Genomic DNA, 26,088 nt, shown 5'->3' with positions numbered 1-26,088 from the left:
GTCCCGGCGTCGGACGCGGCCCAGCGCCGAACCATGGTGAGTCCCGCTTCGCAGCCCGGGGGTCCCCGCCGCCTTCGCGCAGCGCACTCTGCGCCGCCAGCCCCCAGCCCGGTCCTCCAGCGCCTGCTTTGGACTGTTGGGGACTCCGGGCACTCGCCTTCGTCCTGTCGCCGCTGCTTTTCTTCGATCCGTGTGTCCTTCTGCCTCTCTGTGTGGCTCTGATCCCTCGGGGAATGCCTTCACCCTTTCTTTCTCCTCTTCTCCGCCCCCTCCCCCAGCCTCCCCCTAATCCAAACACCGTCCTCCCTTCCCCCCACCTCTGTCCTGACCTGTGCCTTCCTTTGCAGGATCTTCCCTCCCCCTCCGGGTCCCAGCTCCTTACCCGCGGGAGACCCCTGCGGGTTGGTCCTGCTGCGACCGTGGAAGGGGCCCGGCCTCGGGTCATGAGAACTGACCTGCCTGGAACCACCATTTTCCATCCCAGTCCCCAGCCCGGTGAGCCGGGCCCACCCATCCGGCCCTGGGGGACCGGCCACAGCTGCGGCTGGGCTGGGGCCAGGGACGTAGCCAAACCGGGAAATTCCCGTGGAGAAAGAGGGGCTGCCTCAAGATAGAGGATAGAGTGAGGATGGGGGCCTCACCGTGCCAGGGGGCGTTAAGCTACCAGAGCAGAGGCGAGATTGGGAGTCGAGGGAGAAAGAGAATGCCACCCCCCCACCCCCCACCCCCGGCGCAGGTTCACGCTGCAGGGAACCGGAGCACCCCCGCTGCAGAGGGGAGGGAGCAGGGACGGGAGCTCCCTGCAGGGGGTAGGGGACCCTGGCGTTGGCATCTCAGAGCACAGGAAGCTGAAGGGACTTTTAAGGGGAAGCCCATACCTACAGGAATGGACACTGTCTTGGGAACTTTCACTCCAGAAGTACTCTAAAGAATCCCTGCAGGGATTGGACGCAGTCAGGGAGAGCACCCGCTGCTCGGGGTAGGGATGGGGGTGAGATGGCTGAGGGGCTCTCACTGCAGAATGAAGGAGGTGGAGAGGCCCTGCCAGGGGGCGCTCAGTGCGGGGAGGAGTGGGGGAGGAGCACCGCTGGTGGGTCTGCTCCTCTACCCCCTGGCGGGGAAGCTGGAGCAAGAAGAAAGAGGAACTGGGCCAGGGAGAGCTGACTCAGTCTCTCTGGTCTCCTCCTTGGTCCTGGCCGCCTGGAGGCTGGGTCTCCGTTCCCGCCTGCGCCTCCCACCCCAGACCCCTCCTCCCCTCCTGCCGCTGCCGTTTCCTGTGGCTGAGACTCGTTCTGCCATGAGCTCACCGCCCCTAATGGGTTGCAGCTGCCTCGCAGTTAAAGCTCTAGCTCCCCCCTCCTGGCCTCTGAGCAGACGGCCCACTGTGCCTCACCCCCTCCCATCTCCACCTCCCCCAGCCCACGCTCACAGTACTGGCCGGGTCTGGAACACTGAGGGGTCTGTCTGCTCGCCCACACACCTTGGGGCTGGGTCTCCGCGTTGACGCAAGGAAAGCCAGTCTCCGGAGTGGCTGGCCTGGCTTCTCGGACCTTGGGGGCTAGCCGGCAACTCTGGCTCTTGAGCCTCAAAGTAAAACATAGTTTTTTATCTTCAGAGCAAAGGCAGGGTTGGGGGTGGGGGTGGGAGTTGGGGAAGCTAGATAGAGAACTAGACAAGCAAGGCGGTGAGCATCCCCTTGCCTCCCTGCCCCTGTCCAGTGAGGAAATCTGATAAAGGGAACATCAAAGCCATCTTGAAAGGAAATAACTTTGCAAAGGGATAGCCTGAGGGGGGTTGTTTAGGGTTTGGGATGGAGAAAGATAGTCGCATTTATGGGGAAGTGAGTCTGGAGAAAGCTGGGATGAGTCCTTTGAAACTGGCTGCTGGTCTAGATTGGCAGAGAATCAGCGAGTAAATATTTATGATCAAGGTCTCCTCTCTTCCCTACAAGTTTCTTTTGTAACTTTTCCTGCTGCCATCACCCAGTTCTTTGTAATCCAATGTCACATACTTTTAAAATGGGTGATGCTCTACAGCCACTCTGGGAGAGGGAGCATGGTGCTAGAAAAACTCAAGACAGACAGGGCTTTCGTCCTCTTTCCTGCTTAATGAGCCTCTCTAGCATATGGCTCATGGGTGGGATGGTGGGCCCTATGAGGAGGAATTTGCTCATGGGTGGGATGGTGGGCCCTATGAGGAGGAATTTGCAACATAGGTATGTGAAAGCCCCCCACCCTCCAGAGTCATCTGTAAACCCCTGATGACCCAGGAGTCTGTCTCTTCTCTCCCATGGAGTCTCGGCAACCTCAATTCTCGAGAAGCAGGGATAGCCCCGAGCAGAGGCATTCTCCATGTGCATCTCCAAAGCCGTGGTCTCAGAGCTTATGGGGTGCTGACTGGAGGCCTTCCCAGGCCTTGGAGAAGTCACGCTTAGGGTCTACAGTTTGATCTTGTCTCTCTCCCAGGAGCCTGAGCCAGTGGAGGACTGTGTGCAGAGCACACTCGCCGCCCTGTACCCGCCCTTCGAGGCAACAGCCCCCACACTTTTGGGCCAGGTGTTCCAGGTGGTAGAGAGGACATACCGCGAGGATGCGTTGAGGTATACGCTGGACTTCCTGGTGCCTGCCAAGCACTTGCTTGCCAAGGTCCAGCAGGAAGCCTGTGTGAGTAGCCGTGATCTGTTTTATGTCTCCTATCATCCACTCCAGAAACTGGCCAGACCAATTTCCCTCCAGCCAGAGACCTTCCTGCCTCCCCTGACACCAGTCCCCACAGAGCCACTGACCACTCAGATACTAACACACACTCGTCTTCCCAAGTACTGACCCTAAGGAACATCACCTCCCAAAGACACTGCCACTGTCCCTCCAAATCCATCTCCAGACATTCCCTCTCTCACATCAATTTCTCCAGATACTAACTTCCCTTGATATGATTCAACAGAAAACCCTCACTTTTACGCTACAAAGACCTCCTAAGAGTCTCTGACTCCTCAAAGACAATGGCGTCTGCTGACCATGCCTTCGTATTGACTCAGTTCTTAGCCTCCCACACATGGAACCAGCTTCCTAGAGAAGCTTCCTAAAACCGGAAAACTGAATAGCCCCAACCCCTTTCTCTGCCACAGGAACACTCCAAGGTAGCGCTTCCCGCTCCCCTGGGACTATAACCCATCAGGCGGAAGGCCAGTCCTGTCCAGGGTGGTCTCACTGTCCCCTCTGGCGGTTTCATCAGCAGAGGCCTGAGAGCAGCCTCCCACCTCTCTCCCCAGGCCCAGTACAGCGGTTTCCTCTTCTTCCACGAAGGCTGGCCCCTCTGCCTGCATGAGCAGGTGGTGGTGCAGTTGGCAGCTCTACCCTGGCAGCTGCTGCGTCCGGGAGACTTCTACCTGCAAGTAGTGCCCTCAGCAGCCCAAGCACCCCGCCTGGCACTCAAGTGCCTGGCCCCAGGGGGTGGGCGGGTGCAGGAGCTGCCTGTGCCCAATGAAGCCTGTGCCTACCTGTTCACACCTGAGTGGCTACAAGGTATCAATAAGGACCGGCCAACAGGTCGCCTCAGTACCTGTCTACTGTCTGCACCTTCTGGGATTCAGAGGCTGCCCTGGGCCGAGCTCATCTGCCCCCGATTTGTGCATAAAGGGGGCCTCATGGTTGGACATCGGCCAAGCACTCTGCCCCCCGAACTACCCTCTGGACCCCCAGGGCTCCCCAGCCCTCCACTCCCTGAAGAAGCCCTAGGTACCCGGAGTCCCGGGGATGGACACAATGCCCCTGCTGAAGGACCCGAGGGCGAGTATGTGGAGCTGCTGGAGGTGACGCTGCCCGTCAGAGGGAGCCCTGTAGATGCTGAGAGCTCCTCGGGGCTCTCCCGGACCCGGACAGTACCCACCCGCAAGGGTGCTGGGGGGAAGGGCCGGCACCGGAGACACAGGGCATGGATGCACCAGAAGGGCCTGGGTCCTCGAGACCAGGATGGGGCACGCCCACCTGGTGAGGGGAGCAGCACTGTCACCTCCCCAGCGGCCGCCCCTGGAGCTGAGGCTTTCCCCGAGGCAGCAACCCTGGAGGTAGCTGAGCCCCCAGCAGAGGCACTGGGGGAAGCGTCTGAATCTTGCCCCCTGAGACCAGGGGAGGTTGGGGGAGGAGCAGGCCAGGGGCCCGAAGGTCTGCCTGGCACCCCTCGGAAAACAAGCAAAGGAAACAGGAGAAAGAAACGAGCTGCAGGCAGAGGGCCTCTTAGCCGAGGAGGGGACAGTGCCCCACTGAGCCCCGGGGACAAGGAAGAGATCAGCCACCAGGAAGCTCTTGTCAGTGTGCCTCCGCTAAGTGAGCATGAACTTCCAGGATGCAGCCTGATCAAGGGGGAACATGAAGACTCGGGGAAACCAGAGTCTGAGCCAAAAGAGGAGCCCAAACCAGCAGATGAAAAAGAACCTAGGCCCCCAGAGCCTTGTGGGCCTGTCGAAGAGCGAGGCGAGACTGAGCAAGAGGGGCCGAGCCCAGTGTGCATGGCAGGTGAGGTCTCAAGGAGGCTGATCACCAGGGGCCAGGGTAGCAGAGCCTGGAACGGGTTAAAGGAGAAGGGGTGAGGCTGGCAGCGAACAGCCAGACCCGTCCTCCCCCAGATCCACAGCTCTGCCTGTGTCTGCAGGACCCACAGGTCCCGAAGGGCTCCTGTCTGATCCTGCGACACCTCCCCTGGAGACTGTCCAGGAACTGAAAGGGGACAGTGTCCCAGAAGAGGCCCCTCCTGCCTCCATCTCTGATGACCCAGATGTAGCTTGGGACTTGATGGCATCTGGATTCCTCGTCCTGACTGGTCAGTGGGCATCCTTGGGGAAGGGAAAGAGGAGGGAGAAGCAGTAGGGAGTAGGCTGGGAGGAGGAAGGGTGGGCTGGAGGTAGCCATGGCTGGCCAGCAGCCAGGACAGCCTGGTCGTTTTGTGTCCTCAGGAGGGGTGGACCAGAGTGGGCGAGCTCTGCTGACCATTACCCCACCGTGCCCTCCTGAGGAACCCCCACCCTCCCGAAACGTGCTGAGCACCGCTCTTCATTACCTCCACTCATTGCTCAGGTAACCGAGGCCCAGCTGGCTCCCCAGACATTAACCTTTAGGGTGACGAGGACCCCGACCCCTGGGACACCTATTACTTCAACCCAGAGTTCCAAGTCATCGACCTTTACTGAGCCCTGACTTCCAGGATATCTTCTTTGAGCCTCAAAATTAATACTGCGGACATTCTGTATCCTAAGACACGACTAGATATTTAGAACACTGATTCACTCTTCCTCCACTGTCAAGCCCCAGGAGCCTATGAGGCGCGATGCTATGTGCTAACATTGAGTTGACGCCCTTCTAAAGCATAGAATTCCTGACTGCAGACCCAGGAGCCATGTGACTCTGGTTCCTGAATGCTGGGCCATTGCCTTTTGCACATACATCTAACTCTGGCCCTCTGCCTGTGGTCTCTCCAATGTGCCAGGAACTAACTTCTCCTGAGGACGATTAACACTAAAGCCAGACCCTATATTGCCGTCCCTCCGCCACCCACAAACACACACACACGCTCACTCTCCTCCTTGGTTCTTTCCTGCCCCCACAGGCCTGATCTACAGATGTTGGGGCTGTCTGTCCTGCTGGACCTTCGCAAGGCACCCCCACTGCCCCCGTCTCTCATCCCTGTCCTGAGTCAGCTTCAGGTAACCAGCCTCCTGCGCAAGTTCTGCTGCTGCTAAGGCTTCTTTGGTGGCCATCCCAGGCCAACCAATTGCCTGCAGCTTAGAATTATTCCTCTCTGCCTGCAGGACTTGGGAAACCCCCATGTTGTTCAGCGGCTCCTGCTTCTCACTCATGATGAACCTCCAGCTGAACTCCATGAATTTCAGGTTTGAGCCCGTCACGGGCACCTAATCACCCTTAGTAGTAGAGAAGAGCCCCAGGCCAGCTCCTGAATCACTGGGTGCCCAGGCCAGAAATCCCCTACCTTTACACATCCACAGGCTGCTGAGTTACTGTCAGAGAACGACCTGAAAAGGGTGGTCAGGCCCGAGGAGCTGCAGTGGGACTTGGGAGGTCACAGACACCCCTCTCCCAGCTACTGGGTAGAGACACACCAGGTAAGCTTCTGCTCCCTACTCAGGACAGAGGGAATCAGGAACGACCCAACCGATGACATTCTAGGGGAGAGAGTAGACCAGAGTCATGAGATGGGGATGGGAAAGAATAGTTTCCCCTCATTCAACTCAGCAAGTAATTACTGCTCACAAACCATGAGCAAAATTTTGTTTTGTGCATGAACCATGGCTCCTGAAGAGATGGGAGGAGCACGTTAAGTAAACTTACTATGAGATTAAGCAGCATGTGACTTTTGGTGGCGCTAAGTCAGAAGCAACTGCGAGAGTATGAGGTAATGTCACTGGGGTTCTGTAAAGAGCTGAGAGCCAGGAAGACTAGTTCCAGTTCTGTGTAACCTGGAACAAGGGACTCTTCTGGAGATGGTGCCTCTCTCCACCTGCTCCCTGCACCAACCTCCCAGCCTCAGGAGCCTCACCTGCAGAGGATAGCAATTACGATGCAACTCTGATTCTGTGAATCTAAATGTTGTGAGTATTCAAGAAGAGAGGTGTGAACGTGATTGGAATCCCATTAAAGGGGATCTGTAACCCCGTCTCTGAGCTCTATTGGGAAGTGGCTCTGCACAGGCAGAGAGGAAGGCTTTACGGGGTGAAGACCCAGTGTATGTTTACCACGGAGACACACTAAGCTGTACAGCAAGTCAGACCCATGCAACCTTGGTATCCTCTCCTCAAATCCCACATCGTCCTGTCTTTTCCTGACTGGACAGCTGAAACATTTGAGGTTCAGGGAGGTTTCTGGATCTGCCTAAGGTCATCTATTCAGCAAGCCACAAATCAGGAACTAAGCCCAGCCCTGCCCCACAGAAGTCTCTGGGACTTCCCCTATTCCATGCTAGGCCTTGGGTTTCTTCTCCCAAACCCTGTCCTGGACTCCGTGCCTGTGTGTGTGCCGCAGGAGGTGGCCAGGCTGTGCCGGCTGTGCCAGGGAGTGCTGGGCTCGGTGCGCCAAGCCATCGAGGAGCTGCAGGAGGCCACAGAGCCAGAGGAAGAGGTAGAAAATGAGATGGGATGACGGGCGCGGAGTGGGTAGGGCAGGGCTGGACCAAGGGCTCTTGACGATACCCCACCTGCCCATTGTTCCCTGCCCCCAGGAGGCAGTAGGCATGCCTGAACCCCTACAGAAGGTGCTGGCAGATCCCCGGCTGACAGAGCTGCAGAGGGATGGGGGCGCCATCCTGATGAGGCTGCGCTCCACCCACAGCAGCAAGTATGAGGGTGGGGGCCCAGAACAGGTGGGCATGGGGGAGAAGGACATGTCGAGGGTCGCCAGTAATAAACCTTAGTGTCTGGTAGTCTTTGCTGAGCATGTCTCTAAGCAAGACAGGTGTTTTTCTACTGATGATCTCATAACCCTCCCAATTCCTCACAGTGATCCCGGGTGCTAATTACAGTTGCCCATGTGGATTTGAGGGAGCACATATTAAATGTCTTGGCCATGTTCAGTCAGTAAGTGGGAAAGTCAGCTTTTAGATTTGGGTCCATGGTCTGCCCTGCAGTGCTGTCGCTCCACCTTGTGTTGGCCTGCAAAGGTGGAATGGGGTGGGGCTGGGGCTGGACAGGGTAATGGTCCACTCTGCCCTATCTCCCAGGCTGGAGGGCCCAGGCCCAGCAACGTTGTATCAGGAGGTGGACGAAGCCATCCACCAGCTGGTGCGACTCTCCAACCTGCATGTCCAGCAGCAGGAGCAGCGGCAACGTCAGCGCCAACTCCAGCAGGTGAGCCAGGACCCCGTGTGTACCCCTCTGACCCAGCCTGGGAACTGCCGCCAGCGCCCCCTTTTCTGCAGATAACCTACAGTTGGTGCACCCACCTGGCTTCGTTCAGGGGTCCTCCCTCTTTAGCTTGAGACTCAACAAGAGGGAGAGAGCACTGACCGTCCGCAAAGGAGAGAATCCGGATTTCACCACTCCCCTGTTTGTACTTGACCAGGGGCCCTGAGTGACCAAGAGACGCTCACTTGCCTGTTAGGGAAGAGCTGATTGATAATGAAGTGCTTCCCTGCTTAGAGCAAAAATAGTGTCTATTAATATCATGTCTTTGGCTCCGCTTCCATCCTTGCTCGCTCAGTGCCTTACTCAGTATTTATCCCACCTTGACCTGAAACTAGAAAGACCCCACCACTCTCCACCTTAGAAGGAGGGACAATGGAAGCTAAGTGCCGTGGGAACCAATGCCTCTTTGTGGGGAAGCTGTGGGGATCAGGCTGGCTTCTCTGAACCTCAAGTCTTCTCTGTTAAGCCGAAGAACCCATGGAGATGTGCTCTCAGCCCTACCACGTAGGGTGGAGGGGACACTGAAATCCAATTGTTCCTTCTGATGAACACCATCAGGGAAGAGTCACCTGAGGAAAATGTCAAAAGCAAGAAGGTGGGGGCATGCGACCTCCATTTCCTCGGATTTCCGCATACTGGCTTCCTCTAGCCCAGTGGCCAAAACAGTGTATCTGCTATTGTTTGCTCCTTGCTCATTATCAGTGGCTATACCCCTCTGTTGTAAAAGCACTTGCACATGGGATTTGGAACCCGAAGTGTTCAGCTTGGGCTCTAGCTCTCTAGATGTGAGGTGGCAGACAAGCCTGGAAGCATCCCTGCGTTCCCCAGTCCTCATTTGTAGAGTGGGGAGGACAATAACATTTCTATCACAAGGGGTTAAGGATGATCGGAGAGCCCGAGAACCGTTTTATCTTTGGTGGTGGCTAAGAAAATCCTCAGGCTTCTTGTCCTCACCCTCTCTCCAATGTCTAGCCTCTTTCTAGAGAAAAAAATTACCATCCCTTTATGGTCAGGTATTCTAGGACCAATTTGAGAGCCCCCCAGAACCCCATAGTAGGCAACTAGAGCAGGACACACACACTCACACCTACCTCTGGGCTTTCTCTTCAAGTCTGCTTCACAGGAGTCCTGCCCACCCGTTTTCAGCTTCATGAATGTGAAACTCCCCCAGGTCTCTGATATCTCCTCATCCTACTTCCAGTTTACATTAGTTCACCCTGAGCCCTTGACCCTAACTAACTACCTCCGTGCTTTCTGCCAATCCAGCATCCCCTTTATCTGGTGCTTTTCTTTTCTAAAGATTTTATTTATGTATGTATATAAGAGCTGGGGTGTAGGCCAGAGGTGTGCAGGGTGAGAGGATTCATCGAGACAGCAGGAAGCAGAACGGGCAGACTGATGAAGTACACTGCTGAGGGGAGCAGCAGGCAGGTCAGGAGAGGTCTCCTGTGCCATGTGGGTCGGCTCCTTAACCAGGGATGGAGCTTGTGCTGTAGTGGCTGCGGTAGCTTCACAGTGCTGGGATTTAACCTCTTGAGCCACCAGGGAGGCCCCTATCTGGTGCTTTTCCCACTTTCCCACTTGACCCCGTGTTCACTCTCATCATTGCCACTATACCGATGAGATGGGATGGTCTGTCCAAGGTTCATGGTGGGTGGGTTGGGGATGGATCTCCACTTTCCTTTTCTTTTCCATGGCAAGGCCCTCTTCTCCCTCACAGTCTGCTCTCCCGCCCACCTGCCCAGGTGCTGCAGTGGCTCTCGGGCCCAGGGGAAGAGCAGTTGGTGAGCTTTGCAGCGCTTGGGGACTCTCTCTCCGCCCTGCAGGAGACAGAGCTGAGATTCCGGGCTTTCAGTGCTGAGGTCCAGGTGAGATGGAAGAGAGAGCCTGGGCAGGGGGCGGGAGGGGGTGAGGAGAATAGGACTGAGGGCCAGGTCTGAGGGCAGTCTCCATTCTCCAGGAGCGCCTGGCCCAGGCACAGGAGGCCCTGGCCCTGGAGGAGGACACAGCTTCCCAGAAGGCTCTGGATGTCTTTGAACAGCGGCTGGAGCAGGCTGAGAGTGGTCTCCATCGGGCCCTGCGGCTCCAGCGCTTCTTCCAGCAGGTGCGTGCAGAGCCTCAGCCTTCTAGGCCCACTGTGGCCTTTCTTCTGCCGCGAGAGGCTCATCAGGTAGCTGTTAGAAGCAGGGACTCAGGGAGCCATCTCCTTGGCCTTGACTGTCGGCCCTGCCACCTACTCGCTGAATGACCTGGGGCATGGCACTAAGCCTGAACATGGCTCCATCAGCACCGACCTGGTCGGGCTGCAGTGAGGATATAGGCAGCGCTTAGTCCAGGACCCGTCACTTGTGTGCTCTGTGTTCTGTGTTACATACAGTGCAGAGTGTCAGCTGGTCGTTCAGCCGGGCTGCTGTCTGCATACCAGCTCGGCGACATGGTCAGGCAGTGGCGCTGGGAGGGTGAGGGGGCAGGTGTGCTAGACAGGGAGGGCGATGCCATTGGGAAGTCATGGCTGGAAGAGGACAGGAGACATCAGGCAGTGCGTAACTCCTTCCTCTCTCTATTCCCAAACCCTTTGGCCTTGTAGGCACATGACTGGGTAGATGAAGGTTCTGCCCGGCTAGCAGGAGCCGGGCCGGGTCGAGAGGCGGTACTAGCAGCCCTGGCACTGCGGAGGGCCCCAGAGCCCAGCGCTGGTACCTTCCAAGAGATGCGGGCCCTGGCCCTAGACCTGGGCAGCCCAGCAGCCCTGCGAGAATGGGGCCGCTGCCGGGCCCGCTGCCAAGAGCTGGAGAGGAAGATTCAGCAACAGCTGGGAGAGGAGGCGAGTCCAAGAGGCCACCGGCGACGACGGGCAGACAGCGCCAGCAGCGGAGGAGCCCAGCGGGGTCCACACAGCCCCTCACCCAGTCTCAGCTCCTTGCTGCTCCCCAGCAGCCCTGGGCCAAGGGCAGCCCCATCCCACTGTTCCCTGGCTCCCTGTGGGGAGCACTATGAGGAGGAGGGCCCCCAGCTGGCCCCGGAAGCAGAGGGCAGGCCCCCCAGGACGGTGCTGATCCGAGGCCTGGAGGTCACCAGTACGGAGGTGGTAGACAGAACATGCTCACCCCGGGAACACGTGCTGCTGGGCCGAGCTGGGGGGCCAGAGGGGCCCTGGGGAGTAGGCACTCCCCGAATGGAGCGCAAGCGAAGCATCAGGTGAGAGCCCAACCCAACTGGTGCCCAAGGGGCAGGCCCTCCTGCCCAGCAGGAAGTATGACATTGCTGGGGTGGTGATTCCCGCCTGTACCCCGACCTCCTCTGACCCCCTTGTGGCGCCTGCAGCGCTCAGCAGCGGCTGGTGTCCGAGCTGATCGCCTGTGAGCAGGAGTACGTGGCTGCCTTGAGTGAGCCAGTGCCGCCCCCTGGGCCTGAGCTGACCCCTGAACTCCGGGGCTCCTGGGCCGCCGCCCTGAGTGCCCGCGAGAGGCTTCGCAGCTTCCATCGGACACACTTTCTGCGGGAGCTGCAGGGCTGCGCTGCCCACCCCCTGCGCATTGGGGCCTGCTTCCTCCGCCACGTGAGTGAGCCTCTAGGTCCTCTCCCTTCTCCTATTTCAGCCCTCTCCACTTGTCTTCCTCTCATCATCCACCTCTCCACCTCACCCTGCCCCCAGCTCCTCCCTCAAATAGGTGATGCAAAGCCCAGTGCTACTCATACCTGGTCCCCTCTGACTTTCTTTCTGACTCTTTCCACTGGCCTCCACGCTACCTGACCTTTGCTGTCTCTCCATGGGAGTCGCCACCCCTTAGGCAGGCTGGGGGCTCCCTGTGGCCTCTCCCTCCTTGGGCTGCAGTAAAAACGGGGAGCAGGAAAGGGACGGCTTGGCTGTGGGACTTCACTAAGGATGTCTTGCCCCTTCCCTACTGGCACAGGGGGACCAGTTCAGCCTTTATGCCCAGTACATGAAGCACCGGCACAAACTGGAGAATGGCCTGGCTGCACTTGGCCCCCTAACCAAGGTAACTCCTCTTCTCTGACCCTCATGAGAAAGGGTGGGGCCAGGGAAGACCTAAAACCCACCCCGCCTCAAAATCACTCAGGGGCCAGTTTCCCCGGGCAGACCCAGCGACCTCGCCTACCACTGACCTCCCCAGAATTGCCAAGGGTGGGATGAGGACTGGACGTGACCCTGGGGTCTCATTCAGGTCATCTGAGGGACCTTGGGTGAGACTGATTCCTCCAGGCCTCTGCCTCTCTGGTCAGGGTGGGAAACCTTCACTATATCTAACACACAGAGTGTGCTGAGGATCAAAAGATGTGATTTCAAAAATTAACAGGATATGAGGAGTTATTTGTCTTCCTCTTCCATTCCCCGTCAGTATACAGAGATGACTTTCGGGGGGAGAGTTTTTTCCTTACCTTTGGATATATCTGGGCTTTATTGACCACCAAGGTTCTGGAGTATCACCCACCTTCCCTGCAAAGCTCAACACCCTACTCCAACCCCAACTCCTGCCCCTCATCCCTGTCTCCTCCCCCAGGGTGCCACAGAGGGTAGCCCTCACTTACCCCAGGCTCTCCAGCAACCGCTGGAGCAGCTGGCTCGCTATGGACAGCTCCTGGAGGAACTCCTAAGGGAAGCTGGACCCGAGCTGAGTTCTGAGCGCCAGGCCCTTGGCGCGGCTGTGCAGCTGCTCCGGGAACAAGAGACACGCGGCAGAGACCTGCTGGCTGTGGAGGCAGTGCGTGGCTGTGAGGTAAGGCCATAACTTCAACAACTCCAGCTCAAACTGCCTAGCCCTGTGGCCTCAAAAGCAGTATGGGTTGGCCGATGAGAGAACTAGACTCAAGCTCTCATTTCTAACCAGCAGGATGGCGTTGGTCAAGTCACTGGACTTCACTGGGTATCAACTTTCTAGTCGATAGACGATGTTTTGCCCAAGATCCATGAATGCATACATGCGTCGGAGAACTGGGGTGTAGGCCCAAGGTGCAGGGGCTGAGAGGATTCACCAGAGACAGATTGGGGACCAAAACACTGCTGAGGGGAGCAGTGGGTGAGCCAGAAGTGATCTGCTGTGCCATGTGGGTCACTCCCTGGCTAATCAAACTTGTGCTGCAGTGGCTGCGTGGCTTCATAGTGCTGAGACTTAACCTTTTGAGCCGCCAGGGCTCCCCCTATCTGGTGTTTTTCAAGACCTCTCTTGCTCACTTTCCCACTTGACCCTATGGGATTGCCATCAGCTCCCTGGCTGGGGATCGAACTCAGGCTACAGTGGCTATAGCTTGATAGCACTGAGACTTAACCCCCATACCACCCAGGAGGCCCTTTCCCACTTATCTGTCCCTATCTAACCTGTACTTCTTCCTGCATCTTAACACCCAACGCATATCTTCTCCTTTGCCTAGTCTCTTTCAAAACAGGTAGGAAACCTATCTCTTCTGAGATAGACCTCCTTCATCTTCAGTGTTGCGGATGCTTTCCCTTTGCTCCCAATATGCAGTCCCAATATGCTCCCATGGGAGGTCTTAAACCCTACTGGGTGGGGCTGTGCTTGCCAGGAAACCAGAGGATGGATTCTAGGGGCAGAGTGTCCCTAATTTCTTGACTGTGTCTGTGAGCCAGTGGATTAGGTCCCTCGTCCTTTAAATTCAATTTTTATTCCCCATAACATATACACAGAACTCCAAGGTCAACGACCTTTCCTTTTCCTTTCCCAGACAGATCTGAAGGAACAAGGACAGCTCCTGCATCGGGACCCCTTCACCGTCATCTGTGGCCGAAAGAAGTGCCTTCGACATGTCTTCCTCTTTGAACATCTCCTCCTGTTTAGCAAGCTCAAGGGCCCTGAGGGAGGTTCAGAGACCTTTGTTTACAAGCAGGCCTTTAAGGTACAGCACCAGTAGTGGGGGTGGGGCCAAATAGCAAGTCTTGCTCTCTCTGAGAACGCAGGATGTTCTAAAGGGCAGCTCCCTCCAGCCCCCAGTTCAGAATATGCCTCGCAGAGAAGAGTCTGTGGCTTGTAATCAATCATCAGTTAGGATGTCGGGATGACATAAGTCCCTGGTGTAACAGCTGGGACTTTTCTTATTGTTTACTCAGAAGACTCATGAGGCATTCCTGGCTGAAATGGGGGGGACAACCTTTTCCATTAAGGACACATGCCTTTTGAGCTAACAGGAGTGCTGAGGAGAAGGGGCATAGCAGATATGTAGCTTACTTAACTTGACTGAACAAGGAGAAAGGGGCCTTGTTTTAGGGAATCAGCAGTGGGAGCCACATGAACATCACAGTGACTTGTGGTCCTAGATCATAACCTGATTCTAAAGGTTTCTCGATTTTTTCACCTACAGTAGTTCCAGCTCTTTAAGGAAGAGGCCAGTTTAAAAAAAAAAAAAAAAAAAGCCTAGGTTTAGAGTAACACAGATGTGAGTTTGAACCCCCTTTCTCTAAGGCTCAGAGAAGCTTTTGGGCAAGTTGCTGCACATCTCTGGGCATCCCCTTTCTGTAAATTATGGGTGTTAGGAAGACTAAATGTAGAGTACTTGGCACACGCGAAGTGCTGAGCAAACATTTACTGAACATCTACCAGATGCCAGGCTAAGTGTAAGCTATTCCATGTGGCACCATCTTGCCAGGACTCTCTCCGACTCACCCACTCTCCTCGCTCTTTTGCAGACTGCTGACATGGGGCTAACCGAAAACATTGGAGACAGTGGGCTCTGCTTTGAGTTGTGGTTCCGGCGGCGACGTGCACGCGAGGCATACACCCTGCAGGCGGCCTCCCCGGAGGTCAAACTCAAGTGGACAAGTTCCATTGCCCAGCTGCTGTGGAGACAGGCAGCCCACAACAAGGGTACCAGGCAGAACCGGGCCAGTGTGGGTTTGGGCAGGGCTATGGTGGGAGGTCAGCTGGAGATTATGGAGACTTACGGAATTGGGACGAAGAAAACAGAATAGCTTCGGAGAAGACTTGAAGACCTGACTTGAGAGGGATTGCTGAGATAGAAATTAGCGTAGACAAAGCTAGCAAATGTCAGCACTATAGGAGCAAAGGGCTGCAGGGAGGAGGGTGAGGGAGACGCTGCACTGAATGTGGGTGCAGGCACTTACCCACTGTGTGAAATGGACTAATTTGTTTGGGGGGAGGGGTTGCTATTTTTTTGTTTTAATTCTTTAAACCTCACTCCATTCGCTTGAAAAAAGGGAAGTAGTATCTCCATCTTGGTGTGGTAAGATTCAATAAGGTGCTATATATGGAAGTACATGACAGGCTACTATAGATACATAAAAAATGTGACTTTTGCCCCTGATGCCTAAGATTAAGGGAAGAAGGTGGGGATCAGGAGAAACTGAACGGCTGGCTGCCAAACAGGAGGATGTAACATGGAGAGAAGAGACGGATGCCCAAGGAGGAGGTTAAGCCTTCCCACCCCATCCATGTCTGACAGTCAGCAGGATTACAAGAGAGGCCAGAGGAAGGCACATCATGAATGAGCAAAAGGAAGAGTTCACCATGGTATTGCCAGGGCTGGAGCAGAGGCGGCAAAAGGAGGCTGTAACAGGGTCTCTGTTCCCTAGAGCTCCGGGTGCAGCAGATGGTGTCCATGGGCATTGGAAATAAACCCTTCCTGGACATCAAAGCTCTCGGAGAGCGGACGCTGAGTGCCCTGCTCACCGGAAGAGGTGAGGGCCAGAGTGCTGGGGGTGATCCCCATAAGTTAAGACCTTGAGAGTAAGGGCACGATGGGGAGGCATGGTGGAAAGCGAGGAAGGGAGATGAATGGATCTCATAATAGAAACTCTGGGACTGGGATGCCCTCTATGAGACTGGGGTCATTTCAGGGATCCCCAAGGGCTTTCCCACACCAGCACCCCACTCCCAACCCCCACTTTCTGCAGCCGCCCGCACCCGGGCCTCCGTGGCCGTGTCATCCTTTGAGCATGCCGGCCCCTCCCTCCCCGGTCTCTCGCCGGGAGCCTGCTCCCTGCCGGCCCGCGTCGAGGAGGAGGCCTGGGATCTGGACGTCAAGCAAATTTCCCTGGGTGAGGCACCTCTCAAGGGGTGGCTCCCAACAGCTGGGCCATCATGGTGATGTGCAGGCTGCTTGCTGCTCAGCAATTCCTTTTTCTAGCCAAGTGGCCCAGTTGCCATGACAACTATGTACAGCTTCCCCATCGCTAAAAGAGCCTTCCATCTGGTTGCTAGGGTAAATGCTTACAGCAGCCTGTTGCTAAGAAGCACTTCCTCTGTACCTCTCTCTCTAGCTCTCCTTGGGTTTCTATGGAAACTGCCTCAGCTTCCTGTTGTACCCTCCTGGTCCACCACAGCAATCCTTATAAGTTTCCTGTCGCTTCTTCCCTGGTTGCTCTAATGATGCTGCTGGCAATTTCCTGCCTCTTCATAGGGGGGTTCTATTGCAACTAGATTGCTATGGTGACTCACAGCTTCCTGTTGCTATGGAGCTTTTTTCTTCCTTGATGGAGCCGCTTGGTTGCTTAAGGTAATCTAGAGGATGTCTGTATCCTGCTCTCATCCCAGCTTCCCCTCCAGCCCCAGAAACACTTGACTCTTCTGGAGATGTGTCCCCAGGACCGAAACACAGCCCCAGCCTGCAAACCCCTCACCCTGGGAGCAGCACTCCCACTCTGGCCAGTGGAGGGATCTTAGGGCTATCCCGGCAGGTAAGTTCTTGCAACAGGTCTCAGAATGGGATGATCTCGGTCTGCTTTCTGGGTGGGCTCTTCTGATCAGTTGGCCCACAGCGGGCAAGGGGAACCAGTGGGACTGTTCTCCCAGTGAGGCTACAGGTTGGCTATCCTGTTGAGGCCTGGTTGAGAGGCATCAAAGTGAAAAAATAAACAGGACTTTTTAATTTGGAGCAGAGTTCAGGAGCGGATGGAGAGGGGAGAATCCTAGCAGTGTGGTTTGGACTCAAACTAAGTCAACAAAATTCAGGAACATGAGGGGGAAAGCAAGGCAATGAATATAGAAAAGAGACTATTTCGTATCCTTCAAATTCACTGCGCTTTCTCTCCCCTCAGAGTCATGTCCGAGCCCTGAGTGACCCCACCACACCTCTGTGAGCCTGGGTGAGTCAGTATTCCCCTCCAGCACACCTTCTCTCTGGCATGTGCCACCCTCTCCCCCCAGCAGCTTGTGAGTCAGGCTTTTCCCATCCCCGTCACCCTCTTCTCTCTTGGCTTCTAAAGAAGAGCCAGAACTTGGCTACAACCCCTCCTCTCAGGGCATTTTAGTCTGGGGTGACAGTAGGACTCAACAGAGGACTGGAAGAGCATTTAATTCCCTCCCTCAGCTTCCCGGGCAAAGAGGAAGTCAAAGGACCAGCGCTTTCCCGGCTGCTGCTCTCTCTAGTGCTCCCCGCCAGGTGCCTTCTCCTGCACGAACCAGAGCGGCCACTTGCTTGCCTTCTACCCTGGAGGTGGGGAACTTACCTACATCCAGTCCTCCAAGCTGGGCCTTGGCACACTCCCAAGACAAGGCTCCATGACAGCCCTCCCCCGACAGCCTGTGTTGCTCCTTCTCACCCGACTGCCAGGCCTTGTATAATTCCTAATGACTCCATTCTGCCGCGTCTCAGGAAACGGAACTATGCAAACCATTATAGCAGGGGGGGTACGCAGACTTTATCTATGTAATTACTGTTGTTATTATTATATTATTGTTATATTAAATGTATTTACTCACACCTTGTCTCCAGAGACAGAGCAGTCCCTGCAGGTAGAGATAATACTAATGAGCTCTTGCCTTCACCGTTCAACCATTAACTAAAACGATGTAAAGCCAAGGCTGCAAGGTTATCCTGGATCCCGTCCTGGCCCAAAGAGGGCCTGCATCTGGAAGAATCCCTCCACGGTGGCTCCCAGTACTCCCTTGGAAGCAGCTCCTCTCAAGCTGCGCCACACTTCTTGAGGCTGAGCTGGTCACAAACAAGCTGGCATCCAAAATAGTCCACCACTTCTCAAAATGATCACAATGCAAGAGATCTCCTTGGCTACTTGTTAAATGCTAATTCTTGGGCCCCAACCCAGAGCTACTGATTCTAAAGCCCGGAGGTAAAGCCCAAGACTCTGCATTTACTTATCAAGCACTTTAGGTGGTAACTAAGTCCCTGAAGAGGTGACTCTTTCCTGGGCAGAATGGTCCGAGGAAGAGGACAGGACATAGGCAGACAAACACAGTGCCCTGTGCCTCAAGACACCTGTTTATTGGGGACACAACTCTGCGACAGGGATGACAGGAATCGTACCAAAAATAGCGACGTCTACAGGGCCCCTGAAGGGGCTAGAAGGGTACAGTGCCCCCCACCCCCACCCATTGTACAAAAATAAACTCTCACGCCTATGGACCAGCAAAGACTGGCAGAGGGGCTCCTCAACAGGGACACAAACCTCTTTGCCAGCCCTGGGACCCAGTTCTTTGATCCTCACCCCTGCCACTTCTAAGGCACTGTGACTCTCCCCTGGGCTGGGTACTGCCCGCCCACTCGCCTACGCCCTCCGCCCCCACACCTCTGGTCCGCCTGGGGCTGGGATACGGGTCCCACGCTGCCCCCTGCTGGCTGCTCTACCCAACTACCTCTAGCGCTCCCCCGCTCCGGCGGGGTAAGCTCACTAAGCTAACCGCCCCTAAGAGGGCTCCCTACCGTTCTTGCCCCCCCAGCCCAGCCTCTCCCGATCTCGATAGCCCTGGGCCCTCCTCCCCTTCCTGCGGAGGACTGGAAGGGGACTCTCCAGACGGTGCCCGGGCATAGGGCGGGGATCCATCGGCCTGAGGGGGCCGGCGGCCCCGAGCCCGGCGGCTGTGGTGCACTTGCAGGTGCAAAGCCATGAGCTCGGGAGCTCCAGTGGCAAAGGGGCAAAAGAGGCATCGGTGGAGGGCCCCTCCTGGCCCGGCCTCGCCACCCGGCCCCGCCCGCAGGGACAGGTCCAGGGGTTCGGCCTCACCGCCTCGCCCATTGCGCAGGGTCCTCCCGGGGCTGGAGGGCTTCCGACGGCACCCCGGGGCGGCACTGCTCGCAGGAGGCCGAGGACTCGAAGTACCCTCCACCCAAGTCGCAGGCTGAGGAGCCGCCTTGGCCCCAGTCGACTGGGCAGAACCCCGCTGGGAAGGGGGTGGCGGCTCCGGGGGTGGCCCTGGCCCTGCCCCGCTCCTCTGCTCTCGGTGGTGGCGCTGCAGGTGATACTTGAGTGAGCCAGATTGGGTGCCCGCGTAGTCACAGTGTGGACACTTGTAGGGGCGCTCACCTGCAGAGGGAGAGCGATAGGATGCTGTTGCCACGACTACCGCACCTTCCCACCGCTTTGCACTCTCCCTACTTGCAGCTCTCTTCAGGACAAGGAGCCTTGCCTCCTTCATTCCCAACACTTAATGAAGAAGTGTTTGATCACAAGGCAGTCTAAAAGCTGGAAGTTGCCCCACAGCCCTCTCGCCTTTTTCGCTGCTTTCCAGTGTACCTCCCCCAGCCCATGGCTGCCCCCCTCACCTGTGTGCACTCGCAGGTGCACTTTGAGGTGATGCGCTGACCGGAAAGATTTTCCACAGAAGGGGCAATCCTTGCCAGTGGCACCCCGACCCCCTTCAGGCCGGGTCCCTCCAACCAACAGCCCATTCTCTTCTGTAATACACAGGTGAAAGCAAGTCAGAGGCAACCTCTGCAGTACCCCTGTCAGGGTCGGGCATCCCCCCACCACACGCACACCATACTGCTTCCCTTCCAAGCCCAGGGAGAAAGTGTGCTGGGGGAACCCGAGTGGTGGGATTTGTTGCGAACTGAGCTGGTGCCCAGAAAGTGGTGAAGGCTTTGAGAGGTAGGTGACGGGGTGACCGGTCCTTTTAAAATAGGGGAACAAGAAAAGAGTGGTGACATCGGAAAGGGCCCAAGACCTGGCAAACCACCGAGCGGCCCTTTACATACCCTGTGTGGCAGTGGGCCTTGGCTGGGCCCCCGCAGCAGGTGCAGAGTGCCCTGGCCCCTCCCCTGGGCGCGGATGCAGTGAAGCCAGCGGGCCCAGCGTCCTGCTCCGGGCCCAGGTCTCCTCCTCAGCCTCCACGACCTCTTCTTCCTCATCTGGCTCCTCCGCACGATGCCGGCGACCCCGGCCAGGGAGAGCAGACGGCAAGGGGCGGAAGCCTCCAAAGCTGCGGCTGGACCCAGATTCAGCGCCCTCACCGTTGGGCCGGGCCTCGCCTGCTCGCAGGCTCAAGTAGCCTAGGAGACTCGGAGGCTCACGGCGCTCTGCAGGAGTGGGCGCCGGGGCCAGGAGGAGTGCTGGGCCCAGTGGCTCATAGGCCAGCAGGCCCAGGTCTGGAGGCTGTGGGGCTCGGGTGGGCCCAGAACCGGGCCCCGGGGCACGCAGCGGCCCCAGCTTGCTGGCATGCACCTTCATGTGGTTCTTAAGGAACCAGGGCTCCTTGAAGCAGCGGCCACACACTGGACACGCATGATCGAAGGAGGCTTTGTGCTTGCGCATGTGGCCCTTGAGAAACCAGGACTGCGTAAAACTCTGACCACACACTTGACAGCGGAATTCCGGTGGCGCAGGGGGCTCCTCAGGGGCTGCAGGAGCTGGGGCGGGAGTTGCCTCGCTTTCGGGCTCTGGCTCAGGCTCGGGCACAGGGACCGATCTAGGTTCAGGCTGGGATGAAGGCTGGGGCTGGGGCTGGGCCTGGGGTGCAGCCGAAGTGGCCGCCAGGGGGCGCTCAGGAGCTCCGTGGGCGGTCAGGCTATGGTGCAGTAGCTCCTCCTCCTGGCTGGAACCGAAACTGCACAGGCCGCACTTCCAGGGCCTGTGCAGGATGTGCAGGTGGCGTTCACGCTCCGCCGCGGTGCGAAACTTCCCTTTGCAAAAGGGGCAACGGAAGGCGGACGACGAAGGACCCTGGGGACGCGCCAGCCCCTCAGTGGCTGGGGCAACTTGCACACCCCCTGAGCTCCGGGCTCGCCCCAGCCGAGCCTCGCGCAGAAGCGCGCGTTCCTCCAACTCCAGCAAAAGTCGCGCGGCGGGGCTACGCGGACGCTCAGGCTGGTGCGTGCGCAGGTGCGAGCGCAGCAGAGCACGCTGCGCTGCACGGTGCCCGCAGTGCGGGCACTGGAAGGCCTGGGCCCCTGGGTGCGCCCGCAGGTGCAAAGCCAGTATGGAGTTGAAGCGGAAGCGCTTCCCGCATACGGGGCAGGGGAAGCGCCGTTCGCCTGCACGACTCTCAGACCAGCCTACTGCTCCCATTCCTGGAGACCCGGCGCTCACGCCTGGCCCGTTGGAGTAGCGCTGCAGATCCAGTTCGCCTTCGAAAGCCGGTGGCGATGGCGCAAAGTGGCCGCCCGGGGCGCGGGGACGTGAGCCCTGTGGAGAAAAATGTGGGTAGACCACGGGGTGGAGACAGGAGAGCTGCAGGGTAAGCAAGGGTTCAGAGAGCCAGAAGAACCCACCCCAGGGAGGGTGGGTTGGGGGGCCTAATCTGGTACACAAGGCTGCCCTTCCCACTCCCCTCGAGGAAGTTGGGCAATGAATGGGCACTGAGATGTTGAGGCTATGGGGATAACTTTTAATAATGGGGAGGCAGGAGGGCTAAAGGGGCTGGGGTAGGCGAGAGACTAGCTACAGGTACTTTCAGGTTCCGGTCCCCAGCTTCACTCACCTCCATGGACCCCCTTCACATTCTTTGGTTCTGGGGAGTGCAGAGAAGAGGAGGAGGAAAAGCTGCTAGTGAAGGCAACAGGTGCTGAAGAGCTAAAGCAAGAGAGACAGATTTGGAGGAAAAGATCAACCCCAACTTTCAACAGTGGAGTAGTCACCCCCAACCTCAGATTCTCAGCTTCCTGTATTCCTGACAGTATCCCTTCTCTCTCCTTGCAGCATAAGGCAAGAGGAGCTGCTGTCTTCAAAACATGTATTCCTTCCTTTCTTTGCCAAGCTCACAGGCTTCCTGATGACCCGTTTTCTTCACCCCAGTTATGTTTTAAACGCCTGGCCAAGAACCACCACAAGCATCACCCCCTGGTGATGGGGAAGACTATCCCAGTATACCCCTCTCATTTAGGTTGGCTGGTGCAGCGTGAAGAGCAAATGGGGTAGAATCGGTGCTCCCCAGTTACTCAGGTTGGTCTCAGACCCCTAACTGACCAGCTAGCCAAACATCCTTCCAGGCTTCTTTCCTCTGTCCTTACCCAGTCTTTCTGTCTTTCCCCCTCATTCTCCCTCCCTCCGCCTGGATTCCTGATCCATTCATTTCCATTCATTACAGAGACTCATTCATGCATGGGAGAGAAACACCTCCCAGCAGCAGAGAGTCTGGAGACAGACAGAGGGGGAGGGGCATGAAGGGGAGAGAGAGCCACAGAGAGAGGGGGGGAATGGAGAGTTGGGGGAGGAGTGAAAGTTAAGGGGCACTGCTGGCCTGGAGAAGGGGTTAAAAACTGCAAATACCAGCTAGGATTCATCCCCATGTTTCAAACCTTAGAGCCTGCAGTTTGATGGGGCATCTCTGCCCCTTTGTCCAGGGCTGTTCCGAAGCAGGCTTTCCTCCTCTCTGCAGGGGAGAGGCTCCCTCACACAAGAGGAGGATTACACTGGCTCTGAGCTCAAGAGGCTGGAGCGAGGGCCGGGGGGCGGGGCTGGGCCATCTGCACAGATAGGGGCTCGGCACATGCTCTGAGTGAGAAAGGGTTAAAATTCTCCAGGCTAAAATTCCCTGAGCCTGGGATGTGCAGAGCTCCAGTTCTGAGGAAAGAGAAGGGGGGGGGGGGGGCTGGGGTGGAGTGGAGGGTTGATATAGAGAACTGGCCAGATTGGAAGCTCAGGGGAGGTGGTTAGCTTTAGAACTAAAAGCACCCCCAGAGTTAAAAGTTCACAGAAATGAGAAGAGGAGAATGACCAGAAGCTACCTTCCTGCTTACTTACATGTAGAACTGCATCTGGGCAAAGCCAGATGGATGTGGGCCTAACCTTTTTTTTTTTTTTTTTTTGCCTGAGATAGAATATTTGAGATATAAAGAAGTTCTTTGCAACAGGCATTGTGAAACTCAAACGGGTTACTGAGAAAGAAAAGAATTCAAGCATTATTTTGCTTAAGGATCTTTAATAGACGAGAACTGGGCCAGGAGTCAACCCTGTGGATCAGGAAAGAGAAAATGATCTGGAGGTCCAAGGGATCTTTAATTTCTGACATTTAGCAGCTATGATAGGACTCCATGAAGGGGCAGGAGTCTGTTACATGTGGAATCTGAGTTATGGAATTTTATTCACAGGAGATGAATAAATACAGTGTCCTTGTCCAGGGTCACGACACAACCTTCACCCCAGCTTTTAGTATTTGTATCTCTGTAGCTCCAAATTAGGGCATCTACCCTCACCTTGTGGCTCCTCCATATAACCCCCTTTTGTGGAACCCAGGGCCTCACCAGACTCATGGTCATGAAGGCAGTTGCATGGTAGTGTCATGAAAGGTCAATGAGAATAAGACTAAGGGGTGTAAGGCTATTGTGGGTCCAGTGTGACCATTAACAGCCCTGCATCCTGCATCCTCCCTGTTCACTCAACTGGAAAACAAGAGAATTGTACTAATTTATATTGATGGCCCATTGCAGCTTAAAAGTTTGTAGTTCCTGTCACAGTACTCTTCTGGACCACAGAGAGACATTAAAACAAATGGTTGTCCCTTCAGTACCATGGAGAGTGCAGTGGGCTACCAGAGGAGCCACTTTGGCCACCACTGTACCATAGAGACAGAACCATGAAGTGCTAGAGGGGCCCCATTTGCCATTTTAGCTGACAGAAAAGGCAGAGAAAAGCTAGATTCTTATCTGGGAACCACAAGCAGAAAAAATACAACAGTGGTACCAGAGGGATTATTTTGGCCTTTTGAATGTCACTGAAAATAGATAGATGTAATAGAAAATAGATGTAACTAGAAGAATTTTAATTAGCTAAAGGAGTGTCCTGACAGTTACAGTTTGTACATCCTGGAATGAGTTACTGAGGCATCGTATTTGGGTCCATCACATTCTGTTGCTCTCCTGGGGATTCCCGGAACATCCTGGTGTACAGCCAATCTGGTATATTCAGAGGAAGCAGATGGTGGGGGAGGAGGGGGGAGACTGGGAATACTGCATGGTCATAGCTGACTAACCTATGGGCACATACTCTGATTCAGAGTAGTTTCTAGGGCTCCTAAAACTGCCTGTAGAATAACAAGCAACATGCCTCATGGGAGGCTCACCTCTAGAATAAAGACTAGGGCAAACCAAAGCTTCTTCACCCCCTCCCCCCAAATAAAACCTAAACAAAACCCCCTGATTTGCACAGAGCAGTTTCCAGATGGAAAATACAGTGATACACAAGAAGGCCCAACCAAAGCTGAACTCCAAAGCAGGGAAAGTTTTCCCCAGAGTGGCCTCATATCAACAAGACCCAAACCGACCCTCCGCCGCCACCACCACTACCACCCTGCCCAGGGCCCAGGCAATAGCGCCAGCATCACCTCCACACCAAACCAGGTCCTAGGCACCTGATCCCATGAGGTTCTGTCGTTGTTGTTTTCAGTAGAAGAAAATATTGACAGGGCCCAAGATTTCAAGAACTGACTTGGAATGCAGGTCATGTATATATTGCCTGTGGGCAATAATCACAATTTTCTGTAATGACGCCCTAAACACCTCCATGAGACTTGGCCAGATAGCTGCACTGACCTACTTTCCACCCCCTCTGGGAATCAGGGATTATCTTACCCTTATTTGGGTTCTATAGGGATGAAGGGCCAGGGACAGGAATCAGAAATCTTCCAAAGCAACAGGCCAATTATTTTTATGTGCTAGGAGAGCTAGTAGGAAAGGGGGCATGGACCATGAAACCTTTACTGAGTAAGACAGATGGAAGGGTTGGTGAGCAACCAGGGACTAGTGCAGAGAAGGACCACAAAGCTTGTGATTCAAAAGTTTTAGGGCCAAAGTATAAGGGGCAGGCTTCAGGATTTCTGAGGTACAGCTTTAACTAGGCCTCTGTCAATGGTCTTCTCTAATACTTGATGTTTTTCCATCCATTAAGATTCCTACACCTCCTATGTCTGCTAACAATTATGGTTAACACTGCACTAGTCGGGGTTAAAAGGAAAGGGAGCTTCTTATGAAGTGGTCTACAGTCAAAATCACCTTTGTCAAGACCTCAAGGAGGTTGCAGAGTGTTCACTTTTATGGTTTCCTCTCCAAGGCCTCTAAACCTCTCTGTTCAGGGTGCTCCTCCCTACTGACCCCACACCCCAGCCTGTCCACCTTTTACCCAGAGTTCTTGGTAAAGCCCCGGCCCCTCCATCTTCACTATCCTGAGTTGGAGCCTTGGGATCTCAGTCACAGACTCCAAATGCACAACAGGAGGTAAACGATAGACACCCCCCTCACCTACTGACACCCTACTGTGGTGAATCTTATCCCAGAGGCATGTCCCAACATGACCCCTCTTCTGAAACTTCTGGAGGACCTGGATTTGGGGGAGGGAGCATGTAACCAGCCCTAAGTCCCCTTACCTGGAGCTGATCCTAGAAAAGTCAGAGTCTTAGCACCCCGATGAGCCTAGTCCGCATATTAGGGGGTAGGGGATGGGCCAGAGAGCCTCTGGGAAAACCCCCCTCCCAGAAGTAGGTTGGCAAGTAGAGCAGGACCTGTGATTCTGCACAAGAGGTTCTTCCAGCAGTGCCCCAGACCCCTCCCAAGGAAGATAAGCCAGAAGGATGATGGGGGACAGGGTTGAGAGATTGGGAGGCCAGGGCTCAGCTACCCCAGCCAGAGAACAAAAGCTGAGTTGCAGCCGCCTCCGCTGCTGCTGCTGCCGCCGGCCGAGCTCTTTGTGACACTTTGTTTGGGACGCAGAGAGGGAAGCACCCCCCATCTTCTCCCCTCCCCCACCCCCGCTCCCGGAGAGTTCGGGTCCCTTCCCCCTCCTCCATAAGCCCTACCTGGGCCGGGGGGGGGGGGTGGGGGTTGCTCATCCACTCTGGCGCCAGGTTCCGCCGCCCGGCACCCCCAGGCCCCTCGCGCCCTGCCTTCGGGCCCCTACAAAGACGCCTGCCCCCCCCCACCTTCGGCCTTTCCCCTTTGGTGTCCGCTTTTCTGGCTCCCCCACCTGATAAACCCCCTCCCTCGAGGCCCCCCTAGCTCTCCAGGCTTCCGAGGCCGCCGCCCCC

The 26,088-nt window shown here is 56.0% G+C and overlaps 2 protein-coding genes across 4 annotated transcripts; one reads left to right on the top strand and one right to left on the bottom strand.

Annotated features, from left to right (window-relative positions):
• Nucleotides 1-6: 6 nt before the first annotated feature.
• ARHGEF40 (Rho guanine nucleotide exchange factor (GEF) 40) lies at nt 7-17,998 on the top strand. Of its 3 annotated transcripts, none has more exons than XM_004694681.2 (24): nt 7-36; nt 2,466-2,663; nt 3,272-4,514; nt 4,651-4,818; nt 4,952-5,072; nt 5,602-5,698; nt 5,804-5,884; nt 5,999-6,115; nt 7,032-7,127; nt 7,228-7,343; nt 7,726-7,852; nt 9,655-9,777; nt 9,870-10,013; nt 10,497-11,107; nt 11,234-11,468; nt 11,824-11,910; nt 12,433-12,648; nt 13,613-13,783; nt 14,571-14,748; nt 15,474-15,578; nt 15,795-15,938; nt 16,447-16,577; nt 16,938-16,985; nt 17,210-17,998. In XM_004694681.2, exons 1-23 carry the CDS (start codon nt 34-36, stop codon nt 16,977-16,979), a joined length of 4,554 nt encoding a protein of 1,517 aa, XP_004694738.1. In that variant the 5' UTR covers nt 7-33; the 3' UTR covers nt 16,980-16,985; nt 17,210-17,998. The 3 variants fall into 3 exon arrangements, with proteins under 3 accessions (XP_004694738.1, XP_012589478.1, XP_012589479.1); XM_012734024.1 differs by having other exon boundaries at nt 16,435-16,577; XM_012734025.1 differs by lacking the exon at nt 15,795-15,938.
• Nucleotides 17,999-18,071: 73 nt separating this feature from the next.
• On the bottom strand, nt 18,072-22,654 carry ZNF219 (zinc finger protein 219). Its single transcript, XM_012734026.1, has 5 exons — nt 22,370-22,654; nt 21,553-21,644; nt 19,832-21,257; nt 19,400-19,531; nt 18,072-19,160 (listed from the first exon to the last, which is right to left on the bottom strand). Exons 2-5 carry the CDS (start codon nt 21,556-21,558, stop codon nt 18,556-18,558), a joined length of 2,169 nt encoding a protein of 722 aa, XP_012589480.1. The 5' UTR covers nt 21,559-21,644; nt 22,370-22,654; the 3' UTR covers nt 18,072-18,555.
• Between the last annotated feature and the right edge of the window lie 3,434 nt (nt 22,655-26,088).

The sequence above is a fragment of the Condylura cristata genome, unplaced genomic scaffold, assembly GCF_000260355.1.
Source record: "Condylura cristata isolate star-nosed mole 26May11 unplaced genomic scaffold, ConCri1.0 scaffold00045, whole genome shotgun sequence".
NCBI classification, from domain to species: Eukaryota; Metazoa; Chordata; class Mammalia; order Eulipotyphla; family Talpidae; genus Condylura; species Condylura cristata.
Note: the sequence above shows the minus strand (reverse complement) of the source record. Positions and strands in the feature narration are given on the sequence as shown.